General features: G+C 36.0%; 1 protein-coding gene across 7 annotated transcripts in view; it reads right to left on the reverse strand.

Moving 5' to 3' along the window:
- Positions 1-426: 426 nt before the first annotated feature.
- The window catches only part of LOC137014433 (microtubule-associated protein 4), a 77,438-nt gene continuing 51,208 nt past the window's right edge, over positions 427-26,656 (reverse strand). For 3 of the 7 annotated variants that reach the window (XM_067378736.1, XM_067378742.1, XM_067378735.1), the window contains 11 exons: positions 16,317-17,029; positions 15,778-16,035; positions 13,995-14,133; positions 13,840-13,899; positions 12,054-12,340; positions 9,603-9,668; positions 7,090-7,182; positions 6,560-6,641; positions 6,340-6,452; positions 2,287-2,458; positions 552-691 (listed from right to left, as the gene is read on the reverse strand). In XM_067378736.1, the coding sequence (XP_067234837.1) occupies positions 684-691; positions 2,287-2,458; positions 6,340-6,452; positions 6,560-6,641; positions 7,090-7,182; positions 9,603-9,668; positions 12,054-12,340; positions 13,840-13,899; positions 13,995-14,133; positions 15,778-16,035; positions 16,317-17,029 (1,991 nt within the window). In that variant the 3' untranslated portion in view covers positions 552-683. Of the gene's footprint in view, positions 692-2,286; positions 2,459-6,339; positions 6,453-6,559; positions 6,642-7,089; positions 7,183-9,602; positions 9,669-12,053; positions 12,341-13,839; positions 13,900-13,994; positions 14,134-15,777; positions 16,036-16,316; positions 17,030-26,656 lie in introns of all 7 variants that reach the window. The other 4 variants (XM_067378737.1, XM_067378741.1, XM_067378739.1 and 1 more) reach the window with 4 other exon arrangements.

Here is a 26,656-nt window from a genome sequence, read left to right on the forward strand (position 1 = left end):
GATAAAAAAAGAAACGAAAGCAACTAAACTAGATTCATGCTCTACTACAAGTGACGTAGCAGGTGTGGTGATTATTAGGTATGAGTTTAGCCATGTCTAAGTGTAATCTCAGCAAACCCCATCCAGACTGTTACCGACAGAGTTTACAGACTCTCAGGGCGAGTATTTCGCTCCCAATCCACTTCAATTATGGTCATTTTTTTGCGTTTCCTGGTGAACAAATCAGGAATCACGTTCAAGAACGTCAACAAAGAGCACACCAATCATATGAGTCTTAGCAATGGTAGGAGGCGGGGTTTAGAGAGCAGCGGGCCAATGAAAAGAAAGAATCACGTCTGGAGTTGGGTGAGCGAGCCGGCGTCGCTTTCTTGTTCTTGGGAGGAGATGAGGGCCGGGGTGGTGTGGGAGCGAGGGATGCCGGCGGCCGCGAGGGAGTCGTTGAGCGAGACGCTGCTGCGGAGCAGGTGGACAGGGCTGTCACCCGAGACGGGCCAGGTGATGATGTCGGCGCCGTGGTCCGTGCGAGAGCGGGCGTTCTCGCGGAAATTTAGCTTGAAAGACTCAATCTGCATCACAGAGTTGGAGAAAGACAGGACAGAGGAGGGACAGGACATAAACAAGGGGAGGAGAGGAAGTGGTCGGGGGTTGAAATGAAAAGGGCAAAGTGATAGCAAAAAGTCGAGTTAGATGCCTGAAAAATAAGAAGAGGTCAAGACGGTTTGGTGATCAGAGAACTGCACTTTAAAAACATCCATTCAGCACAGAGGTCGACCGAATTATGAATCTACACCGATGACTTGCTGTTCAAATAACAATTGGGATTTAATTTTGAACAAATGGTACTTAAAACATTAAGTTAATGTTTTATTCATCATTTTTATTTTTACTTCAATGTTCAATTTTCAATGTTTTTGTTATATTTTGATTTCACTTAAAGTAAAATGTTATAGTCAATGATTTTATTCTTTATTTTCATTTTGCTTTAAAAATGTTACTCAAATTTTATTCAATATTTTGATTTTACTTGGAAAATGTTATTCAATATTTTTTATTTCATATTTTGATTTTAATTAAAATGTTATTCAATGTTTTATTCAATATTTTGATTTTGCTTTTAAAATAATGTTTTACATTCAATATTTCTATGTAATATTTTGATTGAATATTTAATATTTAACTTAAAGTAAAATGTTATATTCAATGTTTTTCAATATTTCGTTTTTTAATCATATATTATTCAATGTTTTTATTTTACTTAAAAATAATGTATAACATTTTTAAAGTAAAATAATATTAAATAAACATTGTATGATGTTTTATTTAATATTTTGATTTGAATTAAAACATTATTTAATGTTTTATTCAATATTTTGATTTTGCTTTTTCAAAATAACATTTTACATTCAATGTTTTTGTTATATTTTGATTTCACTTAAAGTAAAATGTTATATTCAATGTTTTTATTCTTTATTTTCATTTTGCTTTAAAAATGTTACTCAAATTTTATTCAATATTTTGATTTTACTTGGAAAATGTTATTCAATATTTTTATTTCATATTTTGATTTTAATTAAAATGTTATTCAATGTTTTATTCAATATTTTGATTTTGCTTTTAAAATAATATTTTACATTCAATATTTAATGTAATATTTTTATTTGAATATTTAATATTTAACTTAAAGTAAAATGTTATATTCAATGTTTTTCAATATTTAGTTTTTTTTAATAATATATTATTATTACATTTTTTGATTTTACTTAAAAATACTGAATAACATGTTTAAAGTAAAATCATAATATTAAATAAACATTGTATGATGTTTTTAATATTTTGATTTGAATTAAAACATTCAATGTTTCTATTCAATATTTTGATTTTACTTAAAAAAAAAATGTTATTCAATGTTTTATTCAATATTATGATTAACTTACATTCAATATTTTTATTTAATATTTTGATAAATAAAAACTATTAGCCAATTAATCATCTGCTTTTTACTGGTTGTGAATTCATAATCGGTCGACCTCTCGTACACTAATAAACCAGACAATGAAATAACACAATTTACATGCTGCTTAAAATTAAGAACTAAAGCCAAAAAAAGAAAAAAACTAATAGTGTGTATGAAATGATGGAAAAACAAATAATATGTAGGTGTAAATGAGAGGAATGGAATCTTGGAATCTGGATATGGAATTGTCGAGTTCTACAGTACAGACAGTTCTAAAGGAACTCTAGTCTGACGGGGCTTCGGCCGGGGCGCTGGGTTACACACAAACTTACTTGTTTCAGGGATGAGCGAGTCCAGGCCCTGCGGGTCCCGGAGCTCGTCACTCCTGCAGGGGGCGCCCTCCTTCAGCCCATTCTCCTGGGCAGGGCCGGCTGATGGCTGGGTGGCCGAGACACCACTAGAGGGAGCTCCGCTACCCTCAGCAGTCTCCTGCGCCCCCTCAGCCTAGAAACACACAGCAGGGCGTCAATAGGAAAGATGAGGGTGAAATGGTGATGGACGCAGAACCAGGAGTGTGTGCTTGAACACAATATAAATCAAAACCTTACATGGTGAGGCAATATGGCTGACATACAGTACCAGTTTGGATGCACTGGATCAAATTTATGTTTCTTAAGATCTTCTGACTTAAATGATTGAAATTAGTTCTGTAGCTTTACACAATTAAATGAATTAGACTGGTTGAGCGTCCTAAATGTTTTGGTAACTACATTTCTTATAGTATTATTCTAAAATGAAACACTAGACTGGTACTGTATATCCATGCAGAGAACAAAGCAAAACATTAAACTACTAAAACAGAGTAATCAATAAAATCATGACAGAAACGTAATGACTAAATAACTTAGTGAATATATATATATATATATATATATATATATATATATATATATATATATATATATATATATATATATATATATATATATATATAAAAATCAGTTGACTATCATGTGAAACTGACTTAACCACATAACTTAATATAATTTCGACATAACTTATAATTAAGAGGATGATTGAATGGCAATGAATAGAATCCCATGCAAATGGATATGGCTGTCAATCATTAAAATGCATGTATTTTTAATTATAATTATGTGCATGAGAACCGAAATATTACAATTGTTCAATAATTATAAACTTCAGTTAATAGATGCTGAATTTAAAAATAAAATGTAATGGTTTTTATGCTCAATTAAAAGTAGTTTAATATTAATTACAGATGTAGCCAAAAGACTAAAATTCACATTGTTTCTAAAATTCTCAGTAAATGTATATGTTAAAGTTTAAAAAAAACGTGTTTGTTGTGGATGATGGGTACAAATTTAAAACAATAATGAGTGCAGCGAGTGGTCATGTGACTGAAATGGATGGCCATAGGCTGAGGGGCAGGTGACATCACAATCACAGTCGCCTGAAGCTTTCAGACATGAAGCCACCGGTAAGAGTTTGGGGGAATGAAAACCCTAGCTGTCCCTAACCATCATTCCCTTTTTAAATCACAGGCTTTCAGTCTTTTACTCCTAACAGCTTCCTGTTGCATAACATACCAGAGAAACTAAGCATAATATATATTTAATAAGTGATTATTTTGAGGTTGGAATGAACACGGTAAAAACACATGGACTTAAAACAAATAAAAACATGAAAAATAACATGATCAAGGACATTAATGTTTAAAACTTTCCATGCAAGCGTAATGTTTCATTTGATTACTGTACTTACCACTGATATATAATAAAACACAGCTTTAAAGGACCAGTTCACCCAAAAATAACAATTCTATGTTACTAAATGTTATTCAATCTCCCTTGTGTTTGAGCAAAACTGACTTTTAGCCGAATGTGAACCTGAATAAATATATCATCTGACTTCATGATTTTCTGTAAAGCTGCTTTGAAACTGATGTTAATGTTTATAATATCTTAATATCTTCATGCCTTATAGTTGCATTTATCAGATTAGAGCTGGACGACAATATAGTTGCATTTTGAGCTGATATAAACAATCAATCAGCTGAGATTTGCTATATATTATAAAACGGTTAGTTCCTGTCCTTGATTCTGATTGGTCAATATCTGTGTTTTATTCACAAGTGATAGTGTTCATTGAAGCTTGCTGTATTATGTAGAAGAGTATTGTGAGAAAGAGATTGAGAGAGCGAGTTTATTACCTGCATTCAGATTTATATTTTCCTTCAGGTCAGTCCTATGTTCATCATAAAACATCTGTTGCGATATCTTGTCCTTTTAACAAAAGGGGTTTTCCCTTGACTGACAGCACTGTCAGTTGTGTCTTGTTCCGTGTTCACAACAATTCAGTCTTTTCAATATAAAAGTCTTCGCTACTGACTGACACACTCATAAAGACAGCCTTTGCCGCCATCTAATGGCGTAATAATGTAACTTCTGTTGAGGTTCACGGTCAGGGACTACTTTTCCGGTGGAAGTAAGGCTTTTAGTTAAAGTTTACTTCATGAAAGTTTCATTGATACATATTTCTGGCTTTAATATTTGTACTGTGTGGTAACGGTTTTATAAAAGCAATAAGGTACTCAAGGCTAGTGCTGTATTGTGAATAAGTCACGGCTGAAGGGGATAACAATGACTTCAAAATACAGCACAGCCTCTCGTACCTTATTGCTTATGTATATATATTGATTTATGTGAGTGTACTGTACTTTATGCTTGCAAGTAAAGTTGTATAGTGAAGTATATAGTATATATTTAAGGTAAGAATAAAGTACATAGAGCTGTGCAATAACAGTTTACTTTTTTGCGACGCTATGAACAATTATGCAGTCAAGATTTGATCTCTTTCTTTCTCATGAAAGAGATTTTTTATTTGTCACTGAGTCTTGGCTTAATACTGGCGAAATAACTCCTCTCTCTGAACTTTCTCCTCCTTTTCAGTTAGTATAGGGGATTATTCTTCTACTGTCGCCCCTCTTGTGTGTGGGGTTCCTCAGGGTTCTATCCTGGGACCAATTTTATTTTCCCTTCATATGCTCCCCATAGGTTCCATTTTTGGGAAATTTGGGATTCACTATCATCTGTATGTGGATGATTATTTGCCACTGAAACATGGGCATAAATGTGCCATTCAGTCCCTGCGTGAATGTTTGGCTGAGATTAAGTGCTGGTTGGCGAATAACTTTCTCCAATTGAATGAGGATAAGACAGAGGTGATTTTATTTGGTAATAAGGGGTGTGTAGAGGATGTTTATGACTGCCTGAGGTTGTTTCCTGGGAAAAAAAAAAACTGTACAGCGTGAGAAACCTTGGTGACATTTTAGATTCTGAGCTTAAATCAATGCTGTTGTTAAAGGATTAGTTCACTTTCAAATTAAAATTTCCTGAAAACTTACTCACCCCCATGTCATCCAAGATGTTCATGTCTTTCTTTCTTCAGTCGAAAAGAAATGAAGGTTTTTGATGAAAACATTCCAGGATTATTCTCTATATAGTGGACTTCAATGGCCTCCAAACGGTTGAAGGTCAAAATGACAGTTTCAGTGCAGCTTTAAAAGGGCTTTAAACGATACCAGACGAGGAATAAGGGTCTTATCTAGAGAAAACAATGCTCATTTTCTAAAAAAAAAATATATATATACGTTTTAACCATAAATGCTCATTTTGTTTCACTAGATAAGACCCTTATTTCACGTCTGTTATCGTTTAAAGCTCTTTGAAGCTGCACTGAAACTGTAATTTTGACCTTCAACCTTTTGGTGCCCATTGAAGTCCACTATATGGAGAAAAATCCTGGAATGTTTTCATCAAAAAACCTTAATTTCTTTTCGACTGAAGAAAGAAAGACATGAACATCTTGGATGGCATAGGGGTGAGTAAATTATCAGGAAATTTTAATTTGAAAGTAATAATTTTTTTCCATCTTAGATTAATATCTAAATTGAAGTCTATCCTGTCTTTTGACGATAAGGAGAAGGTTGTTCATGCCTTTGTGCCATGGATTACTGTAATGTGTTGTATCTGGGTGTGAATCAGGCCTCTCTCTCCCTCTCATTTGCAGCTTGTTCAGAACTGTTATCATATTTTTATATTACTTCATGAACATTTTCGGTTAAACATATTTTAAGTTCCACCGATATTATGAGGGTGAGACACAGGAAAGATTATTAAAGGGCAAATAATTTTTGAGTGAATTGCTCCTTTAAACACTAAACAACACCAAAACATTTTTAAAATTAAAATGAGTAAAGTGTCAGTAAAACGTGACTTCTCGTTAACACCTTTGTTTACTTGTGATGTGATTTCACTTCAAGGTTTAACTGTGATCTTGTGAAGCATCTTCATCAATCTCACCTTGACGTTCCCACCACCAGGCTCATGATTGACATTATCCATCGAGCCCACCTTGGACTGAGCTTTATCCTTAAAGTTCACCTTATGGCTTTCGATCTTGACTTCCCCTCCACCTACAGAAAATCACCAAACGAATGGTTTAAAACAAGCTTAGATTGGGAAGGAACTGAAAATCTGAAGACATTTTTGGACAAACGATTCCTTTACGCTCTCATCATACCTGGTTTGTGTTTGATGTTGCTTTTGGATCCACACTTAGACGTCACTTTACTCAAGTCAACCTTCTTGCTGAGAATCTGGACCTGTGAACAAATACAATCATCCGACACGACCAATGAAAGCTGCTCAAATCAGAAATCAAGTGACATGCAGTGCATGAATCTGAAGTTAAACACCAGGTGAAGGGGAAAACGAAAGACTGACATCAGAGATGATCTCTAAAAGGTGAGATTTCAGAGAGAGCGACGCAGCAGATTTGAGCTCGACACGGTGAGTTAGAGTGAGAGAAGATTATGAACCCAAACCTCTGCTGTCACCATGATTCGGTTTGTTTTGGAAAATGCAGCTCAGCACCAACGGATTTGGGAAAAGGATTTGGCAGCGTTCCTCCCGGAGCATCAGCAGCTCTTATTTGTTCATAAGTGAAGAAAGCGTCTCATTGTTGGGTCTGAGAGCATCATGTGGCACAATGGACAGAATGATGGTGTTTGTTTGAACAACGACTACACCGCATGCAGTAACGTTACTTACGTTCCCTCCACCAGGAATATGTTTGATATTGTCCTTGGAGCCCAAGCGAGAAGTCACGTGACTGTAGTCCACTTTTTTGGAGACTATCTGAACCTATAACACAGCACGGCGGGCCGGGAGGGACGGGACACCAGGGAGGACCAGGTTAGAGAGGAAAGACAACAGAGGACACAAGCAGAAGCATCTAAAAGCAACTAGCACCCCATTTAATGCACTGCAAACGGACACCGTTAGTGTGAACACCCCTTACGGCTCTTAAATCACTAGCCCTATTTAAATGAATGAAACTGATACAGATTTCAGAACTGATTTAGACTGAAAGGCCCTTAATTATGACTGTCTGATGAATGTTAGAGATCTGGTTGGTGAGATTTAAATGAACACTGTGATGCAGGGATACTCAAATCCTACAGGCTTCTTGGTGGGCCGACATTTTTTGAGAATTAATTTGAATGCCATAACCATACTGCTCTCATGATAATCAATGAAGCACTGTCTCTGCTGCAAACGCTTACAATAGAAGTGTCTGTTTTATTGCCTCATTGATAATCCAATGCAGACAATGAGAGTGTTCCTGTTACCCATTGGGGCGTGAGACTTGCATGTTAGTTGTTATGATTTTTGTTTACTGCACATTTTGTTTAATAAGGAGCAAATAATATTATCATAATCTATCATTTTATTTACCAACTCATTCAGCGTTTTGGTCCCTGAAATATGCAATTTGAGTATCCCTGCTGTGATGTATAATTTGATGTGTAGCATTCATCAATGAGGTGCAAGAGACAAACACTATATGAAAAAATATGACATTATGGTAAAAACCCAATGTAAGTATTACAAAGATCTCCAGAAGGAAAGATTAGTGGTTGAACAATGTGTTTTATTATATATATATATATATATATATATATATATATATATATATATATATATATATATATATATATATATATATATATAAAATATTTCTTTATTATACAAATTATATTATTCAAATTAACCAATTACATATTTAAAATTACAAATATATATTTAATATTCATATAAAATGTATTACATATATATCTCATTTGTAAAACATATATAATTGATAATTATTCATTAATAATATTGTATATCTATATATGAAGAGTTTGGTTCCAAAACACAATTTTGATTAATTTGAGTAAAAAGGCGTTTTCTTTACCAAGAAAGTGGCAAGATGAAAACCCTTATTTTCCGTTTCAAACATTCACATAGCATCTTTTGGTAATAAATACATAAAAAATTCAAATCTACATTTTTATTTTAAACTTTATTATAAAAACATATTATTTTTTTCCTAAAATGCAATAAATCCATGACACTTTTTTTCAAAATGCAATTAATCCATCAATATAAAAGTTATATATCGCGGATATATCGCGTTATGCAGAAAAAGCAGACTGGCGTTTGTCGCGTTTTGGGAAGAAAGGTATAAAACATGACAGAATAACACGACGGATATCGCATTTTGCGCAAAATTAATAAATGACTTTTCAATACCGACCAGATACAATACTGATTTTGGCGGAAACTACATTTTTTGAAAATGGCGTTTATCATGTTTTGGAACCAAACTCTTCATATATATATATATATATATATATATATATATATATATATATATATATATATATATATATATATATATATATATATATATATATATATATATATATAATTATTTATTATTAATATGATTTAATGTTTAAGAATTATACATTACGAATTAATTAACCCATTACACATTTAAAATTACAAATATATTTAAATCATTATATTTATGTAATTATATGTATGTACTTAATATATGTAATATATTTTATATTAAAATTGTGTGTGTAATATATATATATATATATGATTAAATATGGTTATTAATTATACATTATAAATCAAATTATTAATCCATTACATATTTAAAATGACAAATATATTAAAATATACATAAAATGTCAAATTTTATATGAACATTTAAATATTCATATAAATATTATATATATATATTCAGTTTAACATTGAAATTATATATATATATATATATATATATATATATATATATATATATATATATATATATATATATATATATATATATAAAATATGTAATTCATAATTTATATTAATATTGTATATTTGTATATTGCACATTTAAAAATTTAAAAATAAATATAATAAACAAATATTATAACAGTTTACATAATATGTATGTAATATAATCACATTAATAATATTATATTAAATAGCTAGTAATTAATAACATATTTAATTGAATATATAATAAATATTATATGTTGTTATTTATAGTAAATATATTAACAGACACACACATAAACACACATCGATCTATCACTCAATTACTAAAGCTACTGTAACATCAGATCTGTGCAAGCTATATTGAGAAGAGAATGAGAGTGTGAAAACACTGACTGCTGCGAGAGAACAGTCAGAGACAGAGATGAAGTGAGGGGCTGATGGGTTGAACTCACTTTGCCCTGGCTGGTCTCTTTGGAGGGCGAGCTCTGAGTGTCCGTCCTGCTCTGAGACACTGTGACCTGCAGCCGGAACAACCCCAGATACACCCCTCGAGTCACTCACATGTGTGGAAAGAGCTGTTTTAAACTGATCTTCGGCCTAAAGCTACAGTAATCGCACATAAAAACTTCAGGATCAGAGGAAAAGGCGGGAACAGGCAGAACTGGGGCGGGTTAGTAACGTTCTTCAGTGCAGTCTCACGTCTGTGGAGAGCAAGTGGACAAACTCCAGACATGCACGGATCTGGGGTGAAACATCATCATGCTCCAAACACAACAGTGTAAACTCGCTTTACAACCGCGTTGATGCTAAACGACGCTCTTGAACTTTGTGCATCTGCACTCTGTGGTGACAGGAGACGTTTCTCAAGCACATCAGGAGCAGGAGAGTGTTAGCGAGTCACAGAAAGAGCTCAGCCAGGAAAAAGACCAGGATGAACAACAACACATGGGAGTGATGCAATACCAAAGTGAAGCTCGTGGACGTGAGTGATAAATAATAATGGTTATGAAGACTGGAGCTGGTTTACAGATCTAAATATACAGGGAGTCATTCAGAATTAAACATGAGCAGAGAATACAGACTCTAAGAGATCGTGAATCATGCAGATTCTCAGCCGTAATCACATTAGACTGGGAAACAGGACGTGGCTGAGCAAATCTGCCGATCAGGACAGAACATCTGTGTGCAAAACTAAAGACTTAACAGGCAGCGTTTGGACATTTAGAGAATATTTAATGACTGCAATTTCTCTCTAGACATGCAATTAAAAATAGAGAAAAAGTTATAAATTAATTTACGTATGTGGACAGTGAAGGATGCATCTAGTAAATTACTCAATTTAAATAAAAATAATGCCCTTACTACATACCATGGAAATTTGTCGCCGACTCATGATAATACTAGTTTTTTTTGCACATGGTAAAATGATGATTGTTGTTGTACTTTATCTGAGTATCATGTAAATACCATGGTTTATAAATATGGTAACTGTACAGTACTGTGATATATATAAAGATACCAGAGTGTTACTATCGGATACATCACTGGTACCTCTATTGTTATTGTTAACTACATTTTTTAGTTTTTGGTAATGGAAATAAAGCTGAAATAAAATTTAAATGAAAATGTGAAATGTTGCCTTGGCAACTAACTGAAATAAATAAGTTTAAGTACTAAAATTACTAAAACTGAAATAAAAATAAATTAAAGCTAAACAGAAATATTTTTAAAAACGATACTAATAAAATGGGAAAAAAGCACCAAACTGGAAGCTTGTTTCCGCCATGAAATAAAAAAATAAAACATTAGTAATCGCGACTTTTTATCTCACAATTCTCACTTTTTTCTCTGAATTCGGAGATATATATTCAGAATTGTGAGTTATAAAGTCAGAATTACGAGATATAAAGTCATAAATGTGAGTTATAAAGTCAGAATTGCTAGTTATAGTCAGAATTATGAGTTATAAAGTCAGAATTGCGAGTAATAAAGTCAGAATTGCGAGTAATAAAGTCAGAATTGCGAGATATAAAGTCAGAATTACGAGTAATAAAGTCAGAATTGCGAGATAAAAAGTCAGAATTGCGAGATATAAAGTCAGAATTGCGAGATATAAAGTCAGAATTGCGATATAAAGTCAGAATTGCGAGTTGTAAAGTCAGAATTGCGAGTTATAAAGTCAGAATTGCGAGATATAAAGTCAGAATTGCAATATAAAGTCAGAATTGCGATATAAAGTCAGAATTGCGAGATATAAAGTCAGAATTGCGATATAAAGTCAGAATTGCAATATAAAGTCAGAATTGCGAGATATAAAGTCAGAATTGCGATATAAAGTCAGAATTGCAATATAAAGTCAGAATTGCGAGATATAAAGTCAGAATTGCGATATAAAGTCAGAATTGCGAGTTATAAAGTCAGAATTGCGAGTTATAAAGTCAGAATTGCAATATAAAGTCAGAATTGCGAGTTATAAAGTCAGAATTGCGAGTTATAAAGTCAGAATTGCGAGATATAAAGTCAGAATTGCGAGTTATAAAGTCAGAATTGCAATATAAAGTCAGAATTGCGAGTTATAAAGTCAGAATTGCGAGTTATAAAGTCAGAATTGCGAGATATAAAGTCAGAATTGCGAGTTAGAAAGTCAGAATTGCGAGATATAAAGTCAGAATTGCGAGTTATAAAGTCAGAATTGCGAGTTAGAAAGTCAGAATTGCGAGTTAGAAAGTCAGAATTGCGAGTTTTAAAGTCAGAATTTTTTATTTAGTGGCAAAAACAAGCAACAAAACCTAACAAAACTACTAGAAAACATAAATGAAAACTGAAAATATACAAATAAAATAAATTAAATCAAATAATAATCTCAAACATGTCCACTATGAAGGGCACATGTGTGCGGTTACCTTTCCTCCTCCGGGCTGGTATTTAATGTTGTCCGTGGATCCGATCTTGGAGCGGACGTTCTTGATGTCCGGCGCTGGTGTGGAGCTGGGGCGGGCGGCGGGGGCGCGAGCCGTGGTGCTGGCGGTCGTGGAGGTGGGTCGAGGGACACGGGGTACCGGCGGCTTCTTCTCGGCCGTGGTGGCTGTAGTGCTGCTGGAGGCGGGGGTTTTGGTGGGGCGAGGGCGGGCGGTGGCGCTGCTTGTAGTGGTGGAGGCTTTGAGCGGGGCTGATTTAGAGCGGGCGGCATCTGAAACCAGAGATGCGAGGTTAGATAACTACTTTTGTTTGGGGATGTAGCTGAACTTTAAAAGACTCACAGAAAGTTAAGAGAAGTACTGTCAAATTCTTTATAAAGGGTGTCTGCATAAGAGAGCTCTAGAGCGATATCTGAATGTTCCGTTTTGAAGCATAAAACCCTCTTTTAAGCGTCAGATTAAAATAATCTCTCTGCAGCGCTGCGTTCGGTTCAAAGCTCTGGATCGGGGAATGAAGCAGTGTGAGACCAGCAGAGCTCCGTGTGTGGGATTATCTCAAACTCATTCCTGCTGCCAAATTCACTTGTGGATTTTAAAGAGATTTTTCATGGATTTAAATGTTTGTCAGTGTGGCGTCTCTGTATCTTTTACCTGTTAATACTTGCAGCAATGCTTTAAGTCGCCATCTTGAACACATATACATGTACATGCACTACTGGTCAAAAGCTTGGTATCAAAGTCTCTTCTGCTCATCAAGGGTCTACTTATTTGATCAAAAATACAGTAAAAATGTGAAATATTTTTAAAACAGCTGTTTTATATGTGAATATATAGTAAAGTGTAATTTATTCCTGTGATCAAAGCTGAATTTTCAGCATCATTAGTCCAGTCTTCAGTGTCACATGATTCTCCAGTCTTAAGTGTAACATGATATTATTTTCTTCCTAAAAAGCTTAATTTTCCCCAAACTTCTGAATGGTAGTGTAAGCAATAGTGTAGTGTATAAAGTCAGAATTACGTGATAAAAATGCAAAATTGCGACATAAAAGTCAGAATTGTGAGATATAAAGTCAGAATTGTGAGTTATAAAGTCAGAATTGCGTGATAAAAATGCTAAATTGCGATATAAAGTCAGAATTGCGAGTTATAAAGTCAGAATTATGTGATAAAAATGCAAAATTGCGATATAAAGTCAGAAATGCATGATATAAAGCCAGAATTGCAAGATATAAAGTCAGAATTACGTGATAAAAATGCAAAATTGCGATATAAAGTCAGAAATGCATGATATAAAGTCAGAATTGTGAGATATAAAGTCAGAAATGCATGATATAAAGTCAGAATTGCGAGTTATAAAGTCAGAATTACGTGATATAGTCAGAAATGCATGATATATAGTCCGAATTATGATTTATAAAGTCAGAAATGCGAGATATAAAGTCAGAATTGCGAGATATAAAGTCCGAATTACGTGATATAGTCAGAAATGCGAGATATAAAGTCAGAATTGCGTGTTAAAAATGAAAAATTACAAGTTATAAAGTCAGAATTGGCCTTTGGCATACACATTTTTAGACATACAACCATTCAAACGTTTGGGTTTATTAATACTTTTATCATGCAATAATGCATTAAACTGATCAAAAAATGTTATGAAGGAAAAGGTCCATTTCAAAAGCAAAAATGGGTTTCAACAATGATAATAATAAGAAATGTTTCGTGAGCACTAAATCAGCATCAGGTGTTATGCGAGATCACGTGTTTGCTGTACCTGTAGTTTTCAGTGCGCTTGGTTTCTTTTCATCTCCTGGTTTGCTCTCAGTCTTTGCTACTAAACACAAAAATAGAAATGCACAATGTGAATATTCCTAGCATTTCATAAATCAGCATGAAATGCAAAGCATCATCATATTTATGAGCACTAACCCGGGCGTCGTGCTGCAGGAACGCCGACTGTGGTGCGTGTCGTGGTCGCTGTGCGCGTCGTGGTCGCAGGTTTGTCTGCAGCGGGTCGTGTGGGAGCGGCAGTGGCCTTTGGCACAAGTGGACGCTTCTCTGTGGCCGTCTGCCGGAGGAAAAACATGTTAAGGTCCATTTCAGAAGGTTTCTCTTTCACAGTGGATGAACTGTAGTAAAGAACCCATCATGATCAAACAGAGATGTTTCATCCAAATGTATCTGATACTCTTGCTCCAAAAATATCCCGCCAGCTTCAGATGGTTTCATCCTCTACGAATCTAGTCATACCAACTTAAAACAGCAACAAAAAACCCTTCATGTTTATTTATTTACTATGTGACAGTCCTCTCTTTTCTTATTAACATTATCATGGCAACACGGTGTTTTGATCATGACGATTGACGAGTTTGCATTTGCTGATTGTTAATCTTTGGCCCTGATTACTCATATTATTAATATTCATTTAATTTCACTAGTTAATAAATATTGATTTTAGGAAGGAGGTACTGTTGTTAAACAAACGGCCACTAGAGGGAAGACTTGAACTGAATATGTGTCATATTTAAAAGAGATTTAACAAGACAAACAGCTGTGTGATTTCAAAACAATCTAGAGACATAACAATATTTAGGTTTTTAGGCTCATGAATACTAGATCAAAATCATTTTATAGATATTGCAGTGAGCAATTATCAGCTGAACTGTAACAGAATTGTGGATAAAAATGCTAAATTGTGAGTTATAAAGTTAAAATTGCATGATATAAAGTCAGAATTGCGTGATAAAAATGCAAAATTGTGAGTTATAAAGTCAGAATTACGTGATATAGTCAGAAATGCATGATATATAGTCAGAATTATGAGTTATAAAGTCAGAATTGTGAGATATAAAGTCAGAATTACGTGATATATTCAGAATTGCATGATATAAAGTCAGAATTGTGTGATAAAAATGCAAAATCGCGAGATATAAAGTCAGAATTGGCCTTTGGCACAAGTGGGCGCTTCTCTGTGGCCGTCTGTCAGAGGAAAAAACACGTTAAGGTCCATTTCAGAAGGTTTCACTGCAATATTCTAGATAATCTAGAGACATAAACAATATTTAGGTTTTTAGGTTCAAGAATACTAGATCAAAATCATTTTATAGATATTGCAGTGAGCAATTATCAGCTGATTTTCTATAAAAATTATTGCAAGTAGCAATTTTCATGACTTTAGGAGCTATATTACATTTAAGTTTCTTTGTAGACATACACAACCATTCAAACGTTTGGGTTTATTAATACTTTTATCATGCAATAATGCATTAAACTGATCAAAAGTGACTGTAAATACATTTATGTCTTAAAAGATGATTTCAACATTGATAATAATCAGAAATATTAAAGCAGCAAATTAGAACGATTTCTGAAGGATCATGTGACACTGAAGACTGGAGTAATGATGCTGAAAATTCAGCTTTTGATCACAGAAATAAATTACATTGTTTAATATATTCACATAGAAAACAGCTGTTTTAAATTGTAATAATATTTCACAATTTTTACAGTATTTTGATCAAATAAATGCAGCCTTGCTGAGCAAGAAACAACAATGCTACCAGTAAAACTACAAAACGCTGCACAAAATGCGTGTTGATGTGGTCAAGCATGGACAGCACACACAAACAGGACATCCATGCAGCTGGATCGAACCGCTTTAACCTTTGGAAAGGAGTTTGGACGTCCTCTCGATGGATGGATGGAGACTCACCTTGGGCTTGACCTCTCTGGCCGCTGTGCCGGACGCGGCTGCGGTGCTTGTCGTGGTGGAGGGTCGTGTGGATGCCGTAGCTGGCCGTTTGGGGCCAGCGGCCGGGGTGGGTGCTTTGGACACAGGGGCTTTTTTGCTGAGGGGGGCGGGTGCGCTGGAGGCTGAGGTAGGGGTCGGACGCTTGGGGGCGGCTGTAGCGGCGGAGGCGGAGCTTGGCCGGGGCTTGGCAGAGCTAGGTTTGGATGCCCCGGCGACAGGCTGCATGGATGGACAGCAAACCCAACGGATGGATGGCAAATGATGAACAAAAAATAGAATAAGGACAAATGATAATGGCAGCGACATGAGCAGTGGAGGCCAAATTTTACATCATAATATTTAGATGTAGGGATGAGAAGATGATCCTCAACCCTACATAAGAGATCAATGAATTTGGTTTCGGCATTAATAAGCTTTAAGAACATAATCAAACTCATTAGCAGAAGCAACAGCAGGACGGTCAGTGGAGGATGAAGTGACAACAGAAAGTTTCCACAAACCTTGGTCTTCTTCTCAGGACTAGTCAAGTCTTTTCCAGGTGCACCGTTGATTACCGCAGGCTTGGCCGCTGAGGGTTTAGCAGCTGTTTTTTTGGCTTTCTCGTCCTTCTCAGCTTTGGCGGGTTTCTTGTCAGCTGGCTCAATCTTTTCTGTTGTCTGTTCGACTTTGTCCTTCTCGGTCTTCTGTTCTGCTTTTTCCTTCACATGTTCTTCTTTATTTTCCTCTACTTTCTGGTCTGATTTGTTCTCTTCGACTTTCACTTCCGTCTTCAGTTCAGCCTTTTCCACCAGATCCACCTTCTCTTTCTCCATCTTTGGAGAAGAATCAATCTTTTCTGCTGTGTCTTTTTTGTCGGTTTCTGCCGTCTCTTTCTTGTCGGTGGTCTTCTCAACTTTTTCAGTCTCATCTTTAGTGGTTTTTTCCAACATTTCAATCTTCTCAACTTTCACTGGCGTTTCTATAGTGTGAACTTTTTCATCTTTGTCCATTTTCTCAGGCGTTTTCTCCGGCATTTTCTCCACGTCTTTGATTTTGTCCAGCGTTTCTGTGTTTTCTCCTTTGGTTGTTTGTTTGTCTGTGTGATCAGTTTTGTCTTTCTCTTGCACAGTTTCCATCTTCTGGTCTTTGTCTGTCTTGCTGAAGACATCAATGTCATCAAACTTCTGGACATTGTCCATTTTGTTCGCCTCTGGCTTGTTCTTATCAGTGTTTCCTGGTAGAAAAACATGAAAAAAACGTTAAAAACAGATTCAACTATAAACATAAACACACAATATAAGCATTTATAGAAAGTCATTTGTTCTACTTGTTTAATCTAAAATAAAGCCAAACCAATGACAAGACATTGTGAAACATTTCTGGCCTTTTTGACACTTTCATTGATAAAACATTAGAGAAACAACTTGATTAGAGCACAGAAAAATTGATCAATAGGGGTCAGGACATGAGAAACCAAACTTGCCTTGATTTTTTGACATATAAGAGGTACCATTAAAACATCCTGCAAGTTTTAGAGCTTAAAATGTACTCCTCATTATAAACAAAGGATTTAATGAAGCTCCAAAAATGGCTTGTCTGGATATTGACAGAGCGAGAAATAGTTATACATCATCACACCATAAGCCCCGCCCACTGGTGTTCAGTTACATTTTACTATGCAATGACACTAGCCAATCATAACTGGTCGTTTACTGATAAGGAGCCATGCCTTAAAAACGGATCATTTCAGACAGAGGCTCAGAATGAAGGATGAAAACCTATTTTTTTGTACATAAAATATACTGCCATAATAAGTGAAACTTAAGGAGCATTAAAACAAAAAATCCATGCCATGACCCTTTTAAGTATAAATTTTGTATTCAAATTGATTGAATTTGAGCCACAACTAGAAATCAAGTCAACTGGAAATTAATTCAATAAACACATCATCCTCAAATGCTGCATGCATATTAGGGATGCACAATAAATATCAGCCACACATCGGCCGATATATGTTCATTTTTAAGGTTATCATTATTGGCCCAATAAGAAAATTTATTAAAGCCGATAAATCATGGATTATTTCCTTCAGCTGAGACACTTCAGATGTGAACTGTTATCCATGATGGTTTTGAATTGTTTTAAATATGATTGAAATCACTTCAAAAAGGAAAATACAGTAAAGTACAACACAAGTCTGTCATATCGGCTACATAATATTATAATGAGAACATTAATTGTGTGTTTGGACATGGCTTTTAATGGTGAGACTTTTGTTTTTGTAATCAGGCTCTCAAAAATTATATGAAAATTTGGATTTAGATTTATCGGCCAATATATCGGTTATCGGCTTTCAAGTATAAGGAATTATCGGTTATCGGTATTGGTCAAAATTTTCATGTTGGTGCATTCCTGAAAGAAAGAAAGATGGAAAGATGTAGGGATGCACAATATATCGGCCACCATATTGGTATCGGCCGATAAATGTTCATTTTTAATGTTATCGTTATCGGTCCGATAAGAAAATTTGACCAATAAGCCGATAAATAATGGATAATTTCCTTCAGCTGAGACACTTAAGATGTGCACTGTCTGCCATTATGGTTTTGAATTGCTTGAAATATGATTGAAAATCACATCAAAAAGGAAAATACAGTTAATTACAACAGTGTCATATAGGCTACTTAATATTATAATGAGAACATTATAATTGTGTGTTTGGACATGGATTTTAATGATGAGACTTTTGTCTTTGTAATCAGGCTCTCAAAAATTATATACAAATTTTTATTTAGATTTATCAGCCAATATATCGGTTATCTGCTTTCAAATGAAAAGAATGATCGGTATCGGCCAAACTTTTCATATCGGTGCATCCCTAATGCATATGCAAATTTATAATCTGCATATGCTGCATGGATATAAGTAAAGAGAAAAAAGCAATCAGAGTCCATTCTGAAGTTCAGGTATAATGTGAACACATAGAAAACTGATATAACATATAACGGATATAACATTGAGTTGAGTGTAAATTATTTTATGATGTGAAATGAAAGTGTGAAAGTGATACGAGACATGAAACAATCAGCTATGTAGGAAATTACTTAACTGAGACATGAATATGTTATCATTTCAACACAGAATGCTGCCACTGACCAATCAGAATCAAGTTTCCATGTGAAAAATGAGAGCTAGATGAGTGGATGAAGCCGAGAGATGTTTTGAGGCCAGTATCAGAGATGTGCGAGTTTGGCTGGAGTCCACGTGTAATATATCTTACAGGCGGCGCTCTGGTCACGTCACATTCAATGACAGATCCATGAAAAAGGCCGCTTGCCTCTTTGAGAAGCCTCGTGTCCTTGTGTTGAAGGACAGAACAGAGTTCTGCAGCTCATAACCAAACAAAGGCTGGGATCAGTAACTGGGTTGATCGACAGCACCGAGTCTTTTCTCAGGAGAAATCAATACAGAAGCTTTAACACCCTGGTTTCTATTTATTTCATATTTTGCATTGTAAATCCAGTGAGCGTGAAATAAATCAGACATCATTGAAATTCCAGCAGCAGCATTTTTCTTTTTCCACATGTAATCTGCTTCCCAGCATGCAGAAATACTGCATCTTGTATTAAAGTGGATTTCAGATATTTGTAAGAAATATCTATGAGTCAACTGAGAACTCTTGCATTAAGCTGATCAATTTCCACATGGCTCTCAGGTGCATTTATAATAACAAAGACGCCAGTTTCACAATGACACATCAAAGCAGACGAGAAAATGTTGCGTGTACGTCAGCAAGAAATGCAGTAAAGCCTGAGAGCAGAACGACACCTGCTCAAGATGAAGAAGATCAGTGTAGGAATGTGAAGACGCCTACAAAATCAGACAGATGCTAGCCTGACAGAATTTCTCACACAACCAAAAATTATAAAAGATACCAAGAAACCTTGCTCTAATACATCAAATCTTGTCTGGAAGTGTAGATACTGTATTTTTCAGAATGCTTCTCATATACTTGGACCTTTTTGAATGGCATAACTAATGCAAAATGTCTTTTATTCACTTTTGTTATGGATTTAGACCTTTTTTTTAACCAAATTTCTGGCAAACAGTTGGTAGTTCAAGTACTGTTGCATCTTTATTAAATGTTCAAATTATAAAATTAAGTGGGATTTGTGATGCACAATACACATGACCTTCTGTAACCACCACTTATGCAACGCCCATTTGAGTAAGACCCCAATTAGTACATGAAACCACAAACACCCTACATTAATAATTGCAGCTCAAACAGAAAACTAAGACATCAGAATGACTGTGCAACAAACATCCATCCATTTCTGACCATTAACAGCACAAATCTGCTCTTGCTTTTCCATTTTTTCAAATACATTTTGCGAGTCATTTTATCTGGCATTGTTTGCTTCCCCTTGAGGCAGGAAACATGTTTCATTCAGAGATTCGGTACAATGCATTTATACTAGCTGCCAGCCAGCCAGAAGACAACTCATTGACTATTTAAACAAAAAAACAAAACTATGTTTATTGAAAGCATTAACCGTTGTAGAGTGCAGCAAAAGATCTCATTAAAAACGTGGCTCACGTTGAGGAGAGTTTCTGACCTCAATTTGTAGGTTTTACTGTAGGAAATTGGGACATAAAATTACTTGCACTGACTCGTCTGGAGCGGGTAATGAGCATGCGTTCGACATGGCGTGATAGTGCCGTACACACAGAATGGAGACACTATCGACTTCAACTCCCGCTACCAATCAGAAACACCATATTGACTGCAATAAATCCAACTTTACACACATATAACCATTGAAACACTAGGGTTTCTTGATTTCTAAGAATGATTATGCAGTCCTCACCTCAAACCTTTCATAAATGATCCTCTCAGATTATTTAATATTTTGAAATGCTCTATTTTACAGGTACACATTTACATTTGATCGATTATTTATTTCCCAGGGAATCGAACCCATGACCTTGGCGTTGCTAGTGCCATGCTTGTATGTATCAAAACCGAGGTCAGATTATACCAACAAAAGAGAGCATCAAACTGATCAATGCTTCGCCATCACCTACCGTCAAACGTCACGTCAATCGTGTCGGTTTTGTCTCCAGCTTTGTTGCAAGTCCCATTAAGGGCACGTGTGGTCACCGGCACGGGTAGAACGACTCCTTGATCCTTGTCAATGAACGGACCTTCCAACAGGTCCTCAACAGGCGAGAGGGGAAAGCTGTTTTGGTCTTTGCGAATGGGGAACGAGGGAAAATGCAGTTCGCTATTGTTTCGTAGGTCATTGTGTGTGGCTCCAGCCGACAGGGTCGGCGGCGGAGTCGGGGGTTGATCATCAGCTACGGTGAGCGAGCGTTTCATAGCCGCACCGTGCGTGCGACGAGGTCCTCCTATGGGAGACGGCAACTCGTCGAGCACGCCTCCGCCGGGGTATTTGTCCGGGAGCTGGAGGCTGGAGGGCACGGAGAGATGCGAACACTCGGACATGGCTCGCCTCATCGCCTTCCTCTGTTGTTCGGCTCTTCCCATGATACAAGGTTCGAGGACTTCCTCTTCCTCGCTTTCCTCAGACTTCGTCGCCTCATCTCTGTCCTCCAGGTAGCTGTCGTTGACCACACCAATGACACAGTAGTTTGGAGGTGTCCGAGTCTCCGGAATCAATGAAGCCGGTTTTAAGGGTTCGAGCGGCGACGGGATCTCTTCACGACCGGCAGGTGATTCCAAAAGCATCGTTCTGTTGTTGTCCGTCGTGCATTGCAACGAAGCCACAAATTTTCCAGGAGACGCAGCTGATGGCGACGAGGACGAGGGGCTTTCCGGACTGTCCCCGGTACTGCCGAACGACATGCTTGCTGGAATGTTTCCTCGTCCGGGTACGTTGAGCTCAGAGGGCGACTCGTAGAAGCATAGCTTGTCCTCATCCGTCATTCCTGTAGCCCGGAGGGCACCTCCAAAACTCGTCGGTGCCCCGAGGTCTCCATGCTGCCAGTCCCAAACCGGAGGGGTGGCAGATGTGGACATGGACGGGACTTTACATAGCTCACTGTACTCAGAGAACGGAGAAGCCGGCTGCTGGTTTGAGAAAGAGGACATGCTTTTGTTCCCCTTTCCCTGCTGTCTTTGTGTCCTTTTCTTGTATTATAAATGTGTGTCAGTGAGATGGATGGACGTGTAACGTAACTGGTGCTGTTGCTTCTGCAGGCGACAACAGACTAAGCGGCACTGAGATCTGAGATCTGGCTGCAAGCGTCTCTCTCTCTCTCACTCCATCAGCGAGCTGTTTGCCATGGCAGGGATCACATGCTTTCTAATGTGGCTGTTCATTCGCTGCCCAAAACCAACTCCCTCCTCCTCTCTGCCTCTCTCGTTTTCTCCACGTTGTCCTCTCTGCGTCCATCTTTTCTTCCCTCCTCTCTCTGATAGTGACACATTACTATCATCCCTGAGGCTACATGCGTGAAAAAGGTGGAACGGCTTAATGAGCATGCATTTGCACACAAGATTTCAGAGAGTGCGCACATCTAAGAAGTCATTTTGGGTACCACAATTTCCACACACACATAGTCTGTATCAGTATTAGCTTATTGGAGGTACAGATTTGTGCATGGATGTCTACAATCCCTAGAGAATAACCGTTTTCTCCTACATTTTGTTCTCTGTGTTGAATTTAGACAGCCAGCTGGAGGATCGTAAGTATGTGATGTTCGAATCTGAACAAGTGTTAATGTCTTTGTTGAAGCGACTGATCTGAAGCATTTCCTGCCGCAGCAACATGTGTCTGTGCATGTCTGAGTGTGAAACGGCTCTTATGTAGAAAGACAAAACATCATCATTCCTCTAATCAGAGAAGGAAAAGATGAATAAACAAAACTGGAACAATGCCAAATGATCAGGAAGCATTGCTCTATACCTTCGACTCAGGAAAAATGCATATAATAATAATGATAATATGAATGTATTATAATGAATAAAAATAGATGGATGCAATTAATTTATTCTAATAAATATATATATATTAATAATTTAATATTAATACTACTATCACTTCTACTACTACTAATAATAATAATAATAATAACAACAACATATTACTATTATTATTACTAGATATATTAAAATATGAAGAGTTCAGACCACTAAACGCCACCTCCGTCAAAAATTGATGCTCTCCGCACATAGTATACATTCATCAAAAACTTTCGCTTCAAATCCGCTAAATCCCAGTGTCAGCCTATTCAGAAATACCAGTTCGTTGGCAGAAACAGCTAAACGCCACTTCCTTTTGTCAGCAAAAGTCAATAGAAGAACCAATCAGAAGACACAAATCGAATCATATGATTTCAAGATGAAAGACGGTGTGCGTATGAGCCACTTTCAATTGCAGAGCTGCAAGTTTTGATCATGTTTTGTCCAGTTTTACTGTCTTTTTGTCCAAAGAGGTGGACTTTAAGGTTTTAGCAAAAAAAAAAAAAAAAAAAAAAAGCACACATGGACTTAAGCTGGTTTTGCACCAAAAGACCAAACATTTGTTAAATAGCAATGAAATGACTAAAGTGACATTTTTGAAAATAAGGCATTTCAATAACCTTTTCATTGCCATTAAAGGGGTCATGAACTGCGTTGTTTTGTTTCCTGGGATGCACTTATGATAGAATGCTTTTTACATCCAAAAATTGTCATAGAAAATAGAAATAAAAGGCATTTTTGCTACCCTGATTTTAGCCTTTGATTTGAACGGGGCGTGTCTGCTGTGAGACTTCAGTATAAACGCCCACTGCTGTGATTGGCTGACATCTTTCTATTTGAAATAGCCAAGTATTACTCTCTCGAAAACTTTTAGCATGTTTTTACTATTACAGCTCTCAAAGTTAACTAATTGTGAAAAGCGTGTCCAGTCACTGATAATAGTTCTGAAATTTACAGGATATTCTTATAGTATGATGACCTCTTATATATCAAAAGCTGATTCCTCAATTCATGACCCTTTTAAAGTGAAATTACTTAATCTAAACACAGGAGCCTGGTAAAAAAATGCTCATTTAAAAAATATATATATAATGTATTATTATTTATTAATCATACTACATAAGTATTAACTAAAACAAACAAACATATGGTAATATACAAAATCAAAGCAATGTTCTGGGTTTTAATCAAATGTTTGATATTTGACCCTTTAAAGTGAAGAAGTGATGGACACTCTTCTCACACTTTGGGCCATTCAAAGAGGACACCGTGACCTATATGCTTCAATAAAAAGTTAAAGTTCAACAAAGAAATGTGCAAGTTAGTTTTGTCATGAATATTTCATGCTCATCTAATTCAAACAAAAACAACATTGAGACGCTTTGTCAGCACACCTTCACCGCATGTGTTAACGCGAGCAGACAAAGTGTCCATCTGCATCAAAGCGGTTACATAAGCGTCATCATTTCTGAGCCTAATTTCCTGCACCAGCAACTGTTGCTTCAGTAGCACATACATCCCACCGAACATGAGAGCGTGACCCGCGAATGAACCGCCAAAATGACAATCGCCAGATGAAGATTTAGGGTAAAGGGCGTGTCAAATCACATTCAAAAGTGAAAAATGATGCTACTCTTCACAAAACGAATTAGCTCACATCCTAAACTTCCAATAGTACATGTCACCCATTTATCTCATCATCAGTGTAGTTACCTAGTTCTTTAACCAACCAAAAGTTGATTGCTAAAGTGTTAGGCTTGCATTAGCAAACACTTAATATTATTGATTTTACTACAATGACACTATTGGATGAGAACAGATCTATAAAGTGCTATAGAAAAAAATGTAACTTGACTAATAAAATGTTTAGACAAGGAGTAATGGAAGAATCCATTGATTCACTCAAACAGAAACTATTTTCACCATGCATTTATCTCACTGACTCCAAAAGCTAAATGGTGCTTGCATAGTGCTTCACGTCTGTGTGTCCGTGAGGTTTACTGAGTGGCTGTCCACTGAACGCGTCAAATCAATGTCGTGTCCCCGCGCGAGTGGTTGTCCAGGCCGTCAGGGACAGAGACACTGTAGGGATGATCTCATCTGACCTCAGACTCAGACCCACCGGCCTCATTACATAAGCACAGCTGAAAGACGCCGCATGTCTGCTATTGTACTCGCACTGAACCAGGAGGATACGGCATTGTGTGGTAAATCAGCCATTAATAATGTATGAGGAAAAATAGTTTTTTGTTCCCTTTTAAAGGGGTCATGACATAAGAAATCAAATTTGCCTCAATCCTAGTAACCTTTAAAGGGGTGGTTGATTATGATTTCACTTTTTTAACTTTAGTTAAAATGTTGCTGTTTGAGCATTAGATACAACGCTCAAAGTTCTTTTACAGAAATCGCTAGAGAGTATTGTTGACATGCCGTCATTTTACGCGAACAAATGCTGGATTTTGCACACACCCAAATTTGACAAGCTATAATAAATAATCTGTGGGGGATTTTGAGCTGAAACTTCACACACACATTCTGGGACACCAGAGACTATATTACATTTTGGAAAAGAGGCATTATTAGTCCCCTTTAAAAGAAAAAAGTAAATTAAAAACATTATATAAAAATAAGATAATTTTAACCTACATATAAATGTAGTTCGTATCAGTTTATATGAAAGAAACAAGTTTGTTGCTACCCTGAAATCTCATTTATTCATTTTTTAAATCAAATTCAAATCTCTTTAAATTGTATTTTTGTTCAGACAATAAACAATCTAAACTGATTTAAATCTAAAAAATAAAAATAAAAAAATAAAAAAGGTAACACTTCACAATAAAGGTTTCATTTGTTAACTACCATGAATAACATTGAACTATATTTCTACAGCATTTATAAAACTTAATGTTAATCTCAATATTTACCAATACATTATTACACTCAAACGTTGTATCGGACCCACTTTATATTAAGTGGCCTTAACTACTATGTACTTACATTTAAATTAATCATTTGATGCAATGCACTTATTGTGTACATTCATGTTTCTACATTGTACTTATATTTGAAAAACACCTGCATGTAATTACATCTGTAATTAATTTCTGTAATTACATTTATAATTACACTGTTGACCCATCCCTTAACCCTTACCCCTACCCTTAAACCTACCCATAACACCAAAGCTTTCCCTAACCTCACCCGTATCCCACCTCAATAGCTGCAAAAGTGTTTTGCAATTCAATATGAACCCGATAAGTACATTGTACTTATTTTTTGATGTAAGTACATAGTAGTTAAGGCCACTTAATATAAAGTGGGACCATTGTATCCGTTGATGTTAGTCATTGCAACTATTCTTAACTAACATTATTAAAGGTTAATAAAATATATTGCTCAATTTTAGTTTATTTAATGCATTAACTTACATAATGTTAAGAAATGAGACCTTATTGTAAAGTGTTACCAATAAGTAAAGAAAGAAAGAAAAAAACGCACTGTCTCTTTAAACAAAGCCATACTCATACAGAAATGAGGGTCAGTAGCGTCCCTGAGCTAACATACAGCCTGACCTATATGTATGTGCATGTATCTCTCGGCTGACCTAAATGATGGGTTATAGCATAAGGCTTGAAGCGACTTTTGCAACATACTGATGAAAAAAAAAGAGGCCATAACACAGATTGAAACGGACAGCTGAATCGCAAAAACAAACGCAACCATCGAGTCTGCTGAAGCGTGCACACTTTAATTACACTACGAGATTTTTCTCCTAGTAATTCATGTTAGGAATCCAAAACTTATAGAAGCAGCGGAAAAAGGGATATAAAAAGAAATGCATTCCTCTCAGGTGGAGGGTTAGTGGAGCGGCTG

The sequence above is a fragment of the Chanodichthys erythropterus genome, chromosome 23 (genome assembly GCF_024489055.1).
Source record: "Chanodichthys erythropterus isolate Z2021 chromosome 23, ASM2448905v1, whole genome shotgun sequence".
In the NCBI taxonomy this organism is placed as follows: Eukaryota; Metazoa; Chordata; class Actinopteri; order Cypriniformes; family Xenocyprididae; genus Chanodichthys; species Chanodichthys erythropterus.